This window comes from Chiloscyllium plagiosum, chromosome 16, assembly GCF_004010195.1.
Source record: "Chiloscyllium plagiosum isolate BGI_BamShark_2017 chromosome 16, ASM401019v2, whole genome shotgun sequence".
Taxonomy (NCBI): domain Eukaryota; kingdom Metazoa; phylum Chordata; class Chondrichthyes; order Orectolobiformes; family Hemiscylliidae; genus Chiloscyllium; species Chiloscyllium plagiosum.
In genome coordinates, this window is record NC_057725.1 from 22,496,016 (window position 1) to 22,510,222 (window position 14,207).

The window sequence follows — 14,207 nt, forward strand, 5'->3', positions numbered from 1 at the left end:
GCCCCGCACCGCCTTCCTGTCCTGCAGTCTTCTTCTTGACCTCTCCGCCTCCATCCTACTCCGACCTATCACCCTCACCTTGACCTCTTTCCACCTATCACATTTCCAACGCCCCTCCTCCGAGTCCCTCCTCCCTACCTTTTATCTTATCCTGCTGAACACTCTCTGCTCATTCCTGAAGAAGGGCCTGTGCCCAAAACGTCGAATCTCCTGTTCCCTGGATGCTGCCTGACCTGCTGTGCTGTTCCAGCAATAAAGTTTCAACTGTCACCAAAATTATACATTGAAAAAGACCTGGATTGTTTGTTACATCTCTCATCTTTTAAAATGACCATGTTGGTTTCAGTTCTTTCATATGTAAATCGCAGAACATTTAAAAGTTACATTCCCAAGCGAACTTTAACAATTGGTGTCATGTCGGTGTGGGGACATCTCCCACCATGTAGGTGGCAGGTACTCATGCGACTCGGTCAACGTTGCCTATCTCATACGCTGCAGAAAAGGATGCCCTGAGGCATGGTGCATTGGCAAGACCAAGCAGAGGCTATGACAATGGATGAATGGACACCGCACAACAATCAACAGACAGGAGTGTTCCCTCCCAGTCAGAGAACACTTCAGTGGTCCAGGACATTTGACCTTGAACAAGGCGGACTTCAGGACAAGCAACTACGAAAACTGGCTCAGCAGAGGCTGATAGCCAAGTTCTTTTACCCAGGGGAATGGCCTCAACTGGGACCCTGGATTCATGTCACACTACAGGTGACCCCCACTGCACTACACACACACGTACACATGCACTCTCTCTCCTACAGACCCATACACTCACGCAGACCCTCTCTCTACGCTCACACATACACTCCCACAAGCACCCTCTAACAGGCTTATACCCCTTTACACCTACACATACTCTCTTACAGACACTCATAACCACTCCCCTCCCCCCACACACACCCACATGCACATACAAGTTTGTGGGGTGAATTTGTACTTGCAGAATTACATTTTACTTGGCTCAAAAACTGCATGAATCCATGGAAAACTCTAAATCTATTTTTTAGATTGGAATTAGTCTGACCATTGTGGCAGAGTCTCAGACAGGGCAACTCACACCTTAAATGCATTATCTGGGCCAACATGACACCAATTGTTAAAGTTCACTTGAGAATGTAACTTTTAAATGTTCTGCAATTTGCAAATGAAAGAACTGAAACCAAGTTGTCCATTCTAAAAGATGAGAGACTTAACAAACAATCCAGGTCTTTTTCAATTTATAATTCCAGTTATATCACACTGTAAACCTTTGCTATAAATTCTGTGTCTTGTGATCTTATATTCCACAACCACGTGATGAAGGAACAGTGCTCCGAAATCTAGCGCTTCCAAATAAACTTGTTGGACTATAGCCTGGTGTTGTGTAATTTTAAACTTTGTAGACACCAGTCCAATACTGGCATCTCCAAATTACGAGTTTGGTAGTGGAACTGTTGCAAGATTACCACACTCATCATGGTGTAAAATCCAACGGGTAGGTTTGCTTCCATCATCCTCTCTCATGCTAGGAATCTGTGATGCCCATTTGGTCTAGTATGGTACAGGAAAGCAGCTGGAAGACTAACAAGTGAGTTTTTATTTTAAGCACAATGAATTTTATTAGCAAACAGACACAAGTTACAATGGTATAAGAGACACTGAAACAGAGGCAAACTTCGAGGTTAGCTCTGACTCCTTGATAATCCCAAGCTGTTCTCCTACCAAAGTCCATGTGACATTATCATATTGTAGTATTTAACTCACTTCTCAGCATTAAACCTATTCATACCCCTACACCTATATACAAAATCTTACCCCAAATATTTTTCCCATTATTAGCATTGTACATCTATGTACATAGTTACATTTACCACTACCACATTTTTTCTCTCTTCCCACCACCATTCCACAAAATAATTCAGGCTGTCTGGAGGATTCATTATTCTGAGTTGACTATATTCTGTTGTTCTTGATGGTGAAATCTGAAAATCCCTTTAAGTGGAAGCCTTGCATCTCTTGGATTTTCTTTGCTAAGGAAGTCTTTTCTGCTACTGAAATAACCCATTGCTTTATTCTACAATCTGCAGGAATTAACAGGTACCTTACTTTTTACAGTGTCATTGATCAAGGCTCTTTTTTTCCTTTGTGGCAGGATCCCCTGGATTGTTGAACCAGGCAGTTTCTTCTGGACAACATCTGGAACCACCAAGTCAGGTAATTATTTTCTGTGACCTGAATCTGAGAAAACTGGTTGTTCTCTCTCAAGGTCCTGTCTTCTTGACCTTGCCAAAGGAATGGTGACCCTCAGGTTAAATTCACCACCAGTTGTCTCTGGCCAAACAATGAACCTGCACAGTTGGCTGCCTCTGCTGTTTAGTTTCTAAGGGGCAACTTTTCACACGAAGGGTGGTGCATGTATGGAATGAGCTGCCAGAGGAAGTGGAGGAGGCTGAAACAATTACAACATTTAAAAGGCATCCAGACGGGTATATGAATAGGAATGGCTTAGAGAGAACATGGGGCCAAATGCTGGTGAATGGGAATAGATATCTGGTCAGCATGGACGAGTTGGACCATGCTGTTTCTATGCTGTACAACTCTATGACTCTTGCATGAGTGAGCAGTCCTCTGGTCCTTTGGGACTATGCCATCTACAAGAACTTGAGGATTGCTTTTTGTTTTTGCATGATCAAAGGAATTACTGAGTCTTCCTAGGAAATACAGTCACAAAACATTCTGCATAAACTTGCATATTCTGTGCATCTGACATCAAGCTGAGTCTTTCATCACTGTTTGTTCCACAAGCTGTACTGCAGTCTGAATTACATCAGTTGAGAATTCAATGAACTCAAGTTCATTGCTGCTCATTTCCTATCTCATCATTTGTGTTGCGAGCAAACTTGGCTGATTCTTGCAGTTTGAACTTTCATCTGTGCTGACAGGAATGGGAAAACATTTCTGTCAAACTATGTAGTCAAAGGTTTCCATTTTACTGACAGTATGAAATGATATTTTAATGCCAATATAGCTCATCTCAACACATCGTCTTCCATTTAAGTTCTGTCAGGCGTCTAGGTGATACACAAAATCTTCAGTTGGTTGTCCCTTGACTGGTTGTTCAGTAATGAAAATTTCTTTGACCTGTTGTTCCCTGAATGACTCCATAACTGGCTGTTCCTTGACTTTAACTAATTTGATTCAGATCAAGGCAAGTATTCCTGCATAAGCAGGAGACCAGTTGATTGCAAAGTACTTACATATTCTTTGCTGTCTCATAGGCACCCCTTACGTTGCATTGCTGTATACAGTGCTTCTTCACTAATGGTGTATGTCTGATATATAGTGAGGCCCAGATATTAATCTTAAAATTAATATGAATATTCTTCTTGCCACAACCTAGATCTGAATCACCTATTTCTCCTCAGGAATACCTTCAGCTTTTGTTCTTTTGTAGGATGTTCTACTTATTGACTTATTTACGAGAGGAGTCAATTGTCTTCTTGTTGCTCTATGACTTTGTCCTACTTTGACATATTTTCCTTTATGTGACTTATTGTTTTATAAATAAAAGCAACTTTAAAAAAAATAAAAATGGCCCTACTTTTACTTGTGAGGCCTCCCTGGTCTTCAAGACTGACAGTGACTTTTGCTGTCTATCCTACTCTCTGAACTGGCTTTTCATCTGCGTTTAAGGTTGTATACCTTAAGAACTGAATAAATTCTCCTGATTTTCTATGACATGGTTAATATTTTGCACAGAGGACTAATCTGTGCTGCTTCTGGACTTCTGCTCATTCACCATCTGAATGGTATATCTTGAAGCGGGACATTCTTTTGAAATAAGTAATAAAGATTTATGAGTAGTTCCAACAATAATTCTGACTTTCCTCACATGTTTTTCTCAAAATGGCTGAAGTTAAAGCAATTGTCAAAGACTTGCAGAACCTGATAAAAAGTATCTGTTTCTTCCTTTATGGTGAAGTGTATGCTCATTAGGTATAGTCTCAGTTGAATGCAAAAGTGTATTTACATGCTCAGCAGCAGATTTAGTATTTAGTTTGGAAGCAAATGTAACTTAAGAACAGTTTTGTCCATAATTTCAAATTCTGTGTTCTACTTGACTCTCCTCTGAAACTGAATCTTTCTGGCAATATTATTTCTGCTATCTCTTCAGAATGAGATTATTTTTCTTGTTTTAAAGGCTGCAATTGAGCAATGCTTTATTGAAGGTTTTTTCCCACAATTTTGCAGTCAAAATGGATGTTTCCCTCTTTTGACCAATAAGTGGGGCAATTCTCATTTTTTGTGTCACTTCTCTAGACAAATCCTGCTAATCGAGAGCTTGGCTGAATGAATCCAGTTGCATATTATTTTAGTTTATGAGTCCCATTATTTTAACAGCTTTACTCAAAAGATTCCAGCTTTTTGCAACTTCATTCCTGTTCTTTAATGGACTTTTCCTTAGCTGATTCCTACTCATAGTTCATGCTGTTTCACGTTTTTTTGTCTAAATAGGGCCTACCACTTGCAATTTGAAAAAATGCTACCAGTCTGAACCACAGTTCGATGGATCTCCTGCCTTTTCTACAGCTTCAATAGGTTTCTAATTCTCTTATTACCTTCAACTTTGTTTGCTTAGGCTTCTAAATTTGCCTGTTTTATTATCTTATTTCTGGCTTTGTGACATTTATGGGTCTGCAAATTCGTTGTAAATTGTATTTGTGGACCTCGATTTTCTTTAATGTAACCATGTATAGTGTTGCTAAGGTAGCAATACTTGATCTAAACACTGAAACACTAGATTGTTTTTAAGCTATTTTAAAAGTATTCCCTTGCCCAACAGGGATTTCAACTTTACTCAGTCTCTGATGTCCTCTCTGGCTGAACCACAACTCAGGACTGCTCTTAGATTATTGGAACCCAATGAAATCGGTGACTTCCTTGGTGGGGACTAACATTTCAATTGGAGTTCCTGGCTCAAAGTCACCTCTGAGTATTTCTTATCAGGTTTGGAAGGCTGTATCATCACCTGTACATTCTGCCTTGTAAATTTTTGCTACAGGGTCCGTTTCTATAGGTTCACAAATGTTCAGCTCTTTCTATCCACAATCTGCTCAAGTAGTCTTCTTCAACCTGTGTATGAAGAGCCTTCAGATCACAATGATTGCCAGTATTTTGTATGTTGCAACTAAATGGAGTGCGCACTCCAGCTCATCCTGTTGCCACCATCTCTTTCTTGGTAGAGATCTACAAAGCCTGGCAGCCTAATGAGAACAGGCTGTTGCCTTAAACAATACCAGGTACAGGTTACACTGGTGTAAGTGACATTATTATTGAGACTGGGGAAGACCTCAACATTAAGTCATACTCTTTTGAGATCCAATGCTCTCTGTCTGACTCCATATCATACTATAATACTGGGTGGGAGGATTAAGGCACTCCTCAGCATTTTCCTTCATTATGGAGCCTTTGGCTGATTAGAGTAATGGGAGATACACAAAAAACATTCATGCTCACAGCCATTATGACACCACAACTAGATACTGCATCAAGATAAAAACAAAGAAGATATGCAGCAAATAGGGATATTCTTATGCTTGTAGACTGAACAGATCACATTATAATGACATCACTAACGAAAAACCTTCTTTTATAGCAACACTATATTACAACAGCACACCACAGACTGTTGTTGCTACATCACAGTCAAGTCTGAGTTGGCCAATATTGGCCAATATCATACAAATAAAATTCTTCACTGAAGTGTAAAATCCTATAGGAGTATGACTCAGTAACACAGTATTACAGCATTAAGAGATTTGAAATGCAAAATCTAAATCTTGACCATGAACTTGGAATGGGACAGGGTGCAAGAGTTCCATTCCCTTAAACTAACCTAAATTAGAATCAATTCAGCCCATTCTGCGATATCAACTAAAAAAATGCTACAGAGCTGTTGTATGCCAAACACATCAGTCCATCTAGAGTTGAAAAAAAGATGTGCACTGGCACAGAGACTGACGGGCAGGCGAAGGAAATGTGGACAGCGGGTAAGTTATAAAATGGCTTTGGAATTATTTGCTTTGACAAGATTTTAAATGTCAAGGATAATTTCTCCTTATTCTACACATTACTCTATGAAGATAGCAGAGCATTTATCAATGCTGTAAAGTGAAAACTAGAGTCACCAATAAGCATTAATATTTACCATTACTTTGCTCCGATGCCTCAATCATGTCTGGATCCAAGGCTGTACTCACGAGTAGTTCCACATAGTTTTTAAATGTCTCCTTCATTGTCCTGGTATTCAGGAAGCGAGCTACGTATGGTGTTGTTAAAGGGCGTTCTAAAATACAAACAAATAAATATGTAGTACTAAAGCATGCATTCAAATGGCCAATACGACCTTGTTTTTTGTTCAAATGTATGAGCAACAAATTCAGATAATTTTTCTGCAAATACACAAATTTCTACAGTATAACTGACCAATATTAAATTCTGATATCAAGAAACTACATGCCACAGCAGGACTTGTTTTAAGGCACTAAAATATCTTGGCTAATCTTCAGCAATCTGATTATTATCCAACTTAAAAAATTGAAATCAGTAAAGCATTTGACAAGGTTCCTCATGGTAGGCTAGTCCAGAAGATCAAATTGCATGGAATCCATGGTGAGCTGGTAAGTTGGATACAAAATTGGCTTGGCCATAGAAGACAAAGTAGCTGTAAAGGGGTGTTTTTTTCTGACCAACGGTAAAAATGGTTACCTTTCATGAAAACATCAAGTTGGTATATTAACAGAGAGTAGGATTACCATGGTGTTTAATGTCATTAACATAGAACAATACAGCACAAGAACATGCCTTTCAACCCACTAAGTCTATGGTGACCATGACATTGTTATAAACGAATCCCTTCTGCCTGCACATGGTCCTTTATCCCTTTATTCTCTGGCTGTCCATGTGTCTGACTAAATGCCTCTTGAACTTTGTGACAGATTCTGCTTCCACCTCCCCTGGCAATGTGTTCTAGGCACCGACCATACTGTGTGTAAAAAAAAAAAATCCTCACACATCTCCTTTAAACTTACCCCCTCTCACATTAACCTTATACCCCTAGTATGTGACATTTCCACCCTGGAAAGAGACTTTGACTATTCACCCTATCCATGCCTCTCAATTTTATATACTTCTGAGGAAGAGTCACTCGACTCGAAATATTAACTCTGATTTCTCTCCACAGATGCTGCCAGATCTGCTAAGCTTTTCCAGCAATTTCTGTGTTTTATATCTTCTTAAACCTCTTCATCCTCTTGAAAAGCTCCACTTCCTTCCTATTGTGCAGCAACTAGAACCGTGCACAGTACTCCAAATATGGCCTGACTAAAATTGTATTCAGTTGCATATGACTGGTTAACTTTTATACTTAATGCCCTGAGTGACATGCCTTCTTTACCACCTTATCCATTTGTGTTGTCACTTCCAGGGAACGACAGACTTGGACTCCAAGATACCTCTGTATATCAATGTCCCTAAGTGTCTGGCCATTTGCAGTGTACTTTCCTCTTGCATTTAACCTCCCAAAATGTATCACCTTACAGTTGACTGGATTAAACTCCATCTGTTATTTCACATCCCAACTTTCCAGCTGATCCATATCCTGCTGCATCCTTTGATATCCTTCCTCACTATCCACAACTCCATCAATTTTGTGTCATCTGCAAACTTACTAATTAGATGGACATCTTCATCCAAATATATTACATGTAACAGAGGTCTGAGCACTGATCCTTGCAGAACACCATTGGTCACAGAACTCCAGTGAGAAAAACACACATTCACAACTACTCTGTCTCTTCTGCAACCAAGTCAATTTTGTATCCAAAAGAGAAAATGCTGGAAAATCTCAGCAAGTCTGGCACCATTTCTAAGGAGAGAAAAGAGCTGACGTTTCGAGTCTAACTGACCTTTTGTCAAAGCTGAGATTTTCCAGCATTTTTTCTTTTGGTTTCAGATTCCAGCATCCAGTAATTTGCTTTTATCGAATTTTGCATCCAATTTGCCAACTCACGATAGATTCTATGCAATGTGATCTTCTGGACTTGCCTATCATGAGGGACCTTGTCAAATCCTTTACTAAAAATCCATGTTGTCAGTAACCACTGCCTTAACCTCAATAACGTTCATCACTTCATCAAAAACCCTAATTAAGCTTGAGAGACAAGACCTCCCCCCGCATAAAACCATGCTGACTACCACTAATAAGTCCATTCTTTTTCAAATGCAAGTAAATCCTGTCCCTAAGAAACTTCTCCAATAATTTCAATACCACTGATGCAAAGCTCACCGATATGTAATTTTCTGGATTAACCCTGTTGTCCTTCTTAAAGGAATAACATTGGCTATTCTCCAGCCTTCTTAGAGTCAGCTGTGGCTAAAGAGGATACAACGATCTTCTGTCAAGGCCTAGCCATCTTCTTACTTGCCTCCTTCAGTAACCTGGGATTGATGCGACCACATGTCTTTCTTCTTGGTGAATACCGATGCAAAATATTCAATAACGATCTCACCCACTTCATCTTGCTAAGCACAAATTCCCTTTTTCATCCTTGAGTGGACCTCCCTTTTCCCAAGTTACCCACTTGCTTGTAACATATGTAACATCCCTTGGTATACTTCTTAATCCTACTTGCCAAGAACATTTTGTTGCCCCTCCTAGCCTTGTAATTTCTTGCTGAAGTTCTTTGCTGCTTCCTTTATATACTTCAAGGGCCTTGTTTGATTTCTGTGTCGTGAATCTTACATATGCATCCTTTTTCTTTTGAACTAAACTTACAATGTCTCTTGTCATCCAAGGTTTCTGAATCTTGCCATCCTTATCTTTCATTCTCACATACTGGTCCTGAACTCTGGTCATCTTGCTTTTAAAAGACACGACGTCAGGTGTGGATTTATCTGCAAAGAGCTATGCCAATCTATTTTTTCCATTTCCTGCCTAATGCTGATTTAATTAGGCCTTCTCCCAATTTACCACTTTAATTTGAGGACCAAGTCTTATCCTTTTCCACAACTATCTTAAAACTTACAGAATTATGATATTGGGAATAATCTCCCACTGAAACTTCGATCACCTGGCCAAACTCATTCCCTAATACAAGGCCTATTATAATTGGACTATATAATTTTTTCAAGAATCCCCCTTGGGTGCACCTAATTCTGTTCCATCTAAGCCCTGGCACTAAGGGAGTCCCAGTGAATATTAGGGAAATTAAAATCTCACACTGTAACGACTGATTTTTTATATCTTTCCACGAACTACTTACATATCCATTCCTCTACTTTCTGCTGGCTCTTGAGAAGTCGACAGTATAACCCCATCAGAATGATTGTACCTTTCTTATTCCTGTATTTTACCCATATTGCCTCAATGGATGTGCCCTCCAAGATGTCCTCTCTTAATACAACCATGACATTCTCTTCAAACAGTAATGCAACTCTTCCACCCATTTTACACCCCTCTTTATTACCTGGAACATCTAAACCCTGGAACATTCAGTTTCCAATTCTGCCCTTTTCTCAAACAGGTTTCTGTGATGGCTACCATCACAGTCATACTCCCATGTACCAACCCAGGCTCCAAGCTCATCTGCCTTACCTGTTATACTCTTTGCATTAAAATAAATACGCTTCAGATTATTAGTTCCGCCATAACCTGGTCCTGCTTGTTTTTCTTACTAGACGTACTTGATTTAGCCCCTCCCTTCTCTTCAAACATTCCAAATGTTGACATATTGTTCTGATTCCTAAACCACTGCCACACTACTTTAACCCCTCTTCAGTGGCATTATTGCAATAATGAGGATTGCAGGTGTACAAAAGGACAAAGTTCTTTGTAATGAAAACTAATTAAAGAAAACGTTTTATTTTAAGATGCGTCAATTGAAAAGTCAAGCTAGTTTCTGCTTTGTCATCTTTAATTTGTGTATTTGTAGTGGCTTGAACTTTCAGTGACAGCTAAGCAGACACTGGTAGTAAAGCCATCAGGTATTAGATTAGATTCCCTACAGTGTGGAACAGGCCAGTTGGCTTAACAAGTCCACACCAACCCTCCAAAGAGTAACCCACCAAGACCATTTCCCTCTGACTAATGCATCTAACACTATGGCCAATTCACCTGACCTGGGCATCTTTGGACTGTGGGAGGAAACCTATGCAGACATGGAGAGAATTGCAAGCTCCAAACAGATAGTCGCTCCAGGCTGGAATCAATTCTAGGTCCCTGGCACTGTGAGGCAGCAGTGCTAACAACCGAGCCACCGTGCCACCCCTAATTTAGTCCCACCTTAAATGTGGTGGAAGTTGCACAATTGCTGAGGCATTTGTATCATCAATAGCCACAGATAAGGTGCCGGAAGACTGGAGGTTGGCTAATGTGGATGCCACGATTAAAGAAAGGGGGTAAGGAGAAGCCATGGAACTGTCAACCAGTGAGCCTGACATCAGTGACAGGATATTTGTTGGAGGGGATCCTGAGGGACAGGACTTACATGTATTTGGAAAAGCAAAGACTGATTAGGGACAGTCAACATGGCTTTGTGTGTGGGAAATCATGTCTCACGAACTTGACGGAGTTTTTTCTGAAGAGGTAATGAAGAGGACTGATGAGAGCAGAGCAGTGGACGTGATCTATATGAACTTCAGTCAGGCATTCAACATGGTTCCTTATTCCATTTGGTGAGCAAGATTCGATCACATGGAGTACAAGAAGAACTAGCCATTTGGTTGCAGAACTGACTCGAAGGTGGGAGGAGGTGTGGGGTGGTGGAGGGTTGCTTTTCAGACTGGAGGCCTGTGACCAGTGGTGTGCCATGAGGATGGGTGCTAAGTCCACTGCTTTTAATCATTTATATAAATGATTTGGATATGAACATAGGAGGTATGGTTAGTAAGTTTGCAGATGACATCAAAATTGCTGGGTATAATGGACAGCGAAGAAGGTTACCTTAGTACAACAGAACCTTGATCAGATAGGCATGTGAGCTAAGGAGTGGCAAATGGAGTTTAATTTAAATAAATGAGAGGTTCTGTATTTTGGAAAGGTAAATCAGGGCAGGATTTACACATTTAATGGTAGGATCCTGGGGAGTGTTGCTGAACAGAGACCTTGGAGTGCAGATTCATAGTCCTTTGAAAGCAGAATTGCAGATAGACAGATTAGTGAAGGTGGTATTTGGTACACTAGCCTTTATTGGTCAGTGCATTAAGGATAAGAGTTGGGAGGTCATGTTGCTTCTGTACAGGACATTGGTTAGGCCACTTTTGGAATACTGCATTTAATTCTGGTCTCCCTGCTATTGGAAGGATGTTGTGAAACTTGAAACAACTCAGAAAAGAGTGATTATTGCTGGAGGGTTTGAGCTATAGGGAGAGGGTGATTGGATGGCGCTGTTTTCCCTGGAGCGTCAGAGACTGAGGGATGACGTTATAGCAGTTTATAAAATCATGAGGGCAGAGAGAGGGTGAATAGCCAAGGTCTTTTACCAACAGTAGCAGAGTCCAAAACTAGTGGACATAGATTTAAGGTTAGAGGGCAATGATTAAAAGACACCTAAGGGGCAACGTTATCACAAAGAGGGTGGTGCGTGTATGGAGCGAACTGCCAGAAGAAGTGGTGCAACCTGGTACAATTACAACATTTAAAAGGCATCTGGAAGGCTATTTGAATATGAGGGGTTTAGTGGGATATGGGTCAATTGATGGCAAATGGGACTAGATTAATTTAGGATATCTGGTCGGCACGGATGAGTTGGACCAAAGGATCAGTTTCCGTGCTGTACAGCTCTATGACTCTTTGTAAAACTGTTAGTGTATATAAATCAGAGTTAGACTTCAGATTAGTGATACATGTTTTTTTTTGTGAAAGGGTTTAATAATTAACTAGGTTATTCTTTTTATAACTATGATTTTACAGAAATATGTCAGAGAGTCAATGTTTGCAAGCTTCCTTCAGGTTTAATGGGAGATTGTTAGTATTATGGGATTTTACAACAGAGGAAGAGAAAAGCAATCAAGCCATCAGTTTAGGTGAAGCTTGGAGGGGCAAGTTGTTTTTAAAATATCATTTTGTTAAAAGCTTTTGAACCTAGTTTTCAGGTGACATCATCTAGAGTCAATTACAAGAACAGTTTATTTTATAGTTAAGGGAATACATTACATCAGTGGAAGGATTTCAGTTGCATCAATCAAAGAGAAAGAAATTGCAGCTCGCAGGACCAGAACTGGAAAGAAGCAGTTAAGTCAACTCAAGATCTGATGGGGAAGGAAAACTTCTCTGGATTTTGATTAACTGTAAAATGATAGTGTTGGAGAGTAGATGGGACTGTGTTTTGCCAGGTGTTTAAAATTTTCTAAACTGTTATATATAATATGGATGGCTTGGTTATTATTATTTCAATTTTCCTTCTTTTGCATAATAAACTTCAATTGCATTAATAAAACCAAATCTACAGCATGGTATTCTCATGTTTCAGTGAAAGACTCCTCATTAAAAAATAAATTGCAATCTATCCATACAGGTTTAATTCTGCAATCTGATTTAGATTAGATTAGATTCTCTCCAGGCCATTTGGCCCAACAAGTCCACACTGACCCTCGAATAGTATCTCACCTAGTTCCATTCCCCTACCCTATATTTACACCTGACTAATGCACCTAACACTATGGGCAATTCACCTAACCTGAACATCTTTGGATTGTGGGAGGAAACTGGAGCACCCGAAGGAAACTCACACAGACAAGGGGAGAATGTGCAGAGTTACCCGAAGTGGGAATTAAACCCAGTTCCCTGGCGCTGTGAGACAGCAGTGCGAACCACTGAGCCGCCTTTTGTCCAGTAGTAACAATAGCTGAGATCATAACATAAGGTAAACAAAATGACTCTTGCCAAGTCAACAAAAAGTACTTCTCACAGACTTTCATTCTCACAGTAGTATCCACCGAAGTGAATTACAGCTTTGCTGGTCATTACTTGGAGCACAATTAATAAATTGGAGAATTTGAAATTGGCATGTGCATTGGCATACTTGCATTTCACAACTAATTAAGTACGTTATTGTTTAAAAAAAAAGCAGTCAACATTATATAGGAAACTGAAAATTAACAATCCTTTAGAGCACATGGGACAGATTGTAGGTCAGTGCTTCCCAAACCATTTCTGGTTGTGATATCGTTTTAGTGCTTCAGATGTGTGACCCCAAAGTCGTAATGTAGTATGAGAATCGTTGAGATCAGGATTCATGTGGGGATGGGAAAAGAAAATGGAAGGCAGCTTTGGTTTAGATTTTGACAGGATTGGGAATTAGAAAACATTTAATGAAAAGGCAGGCTTTCTATGAAACAATAAAACCTTCCTTTTTCCAGGCTTTTTCATTGCAATGATCAGGCATCTCAAAGCGGTCAATTAGGCCATATTCATCAACAAAAAAAAACTTGAAAAGTTGAAGCGGCGTTGCAGCTATCAGAATTCACACCAAGTTCCGCAGCAGCCATTACTGACTCAGCTCATAACCCCAAAATGTTGTCTCATAATTTATCATTTGCAAAGCCTGCCCTGAGGAGCTTGCTGCAGATTTTGGTCAACCACAGACAGCTTTTTGGGTTTACTAATATCAATTACTGATGTCAGGAATTTCACGTTGTCCTCTCGTTATTAGCACAACATACACTAGGTATATATTAGCAACACTTTTCCACTTGGGCTATATTAGTACTAGTACCTTTTATTTGAATGCTGCCTGAAGCTCTTCATTGTTCAAAGACATGGCAAAACTATTTTATAGTAAGGTGAATCACGTACAACAGCCATAATGATCAGCTTCACAAGGGTCAAAGAAATAAAAAAAATACAAACTTCTCCACATCAATTAATTGTCACAAATGATTTGAAGGTAGTGGCTTTTAATCATCTGCATTTTAACCTCTTCAACTTTAGCAAAGGCTCTTGTAACTTTCCCTTCAACAAACCTGATTTTCCATTGTCTACAAGTTTTAGGAGCCTATGTGCTGATATTCTCTTTGCACCTTAAGACCATACAGACCAGGATTAAGATTTTTCAATATAATCTCTGTGATGTTTTTTAACCCAGAAATGCTATGCAATTGTTTTGGAAACAACT

General features: G+C 39.7%; 1 protein-coding gene across 2 annotated transcripts in view; it reads right to left on the reverse strand.

Annotated features, from left to right (window-relative positions):
• The window catches only part of qser1 (glutamine and serine rich 1), a 159,087-nt gene that overhangs the window by 21,959 nt on the left and 122,921 nt on the right, over positions 1–14,207 (reverse strand). For both annotated transcript variants that reach the window (XM_043705539.1, XM_043705540.1), the window contains exon 9: positions 6,242–6,379. In XM_043705539.1, coding sequence (XP_043561474.1) covers positions 6,242–6,379 — 138 coding nt within the window. The remainder of the gene's footprint in view (positions 1–6,241; positions 6,380–14,207) is intronic.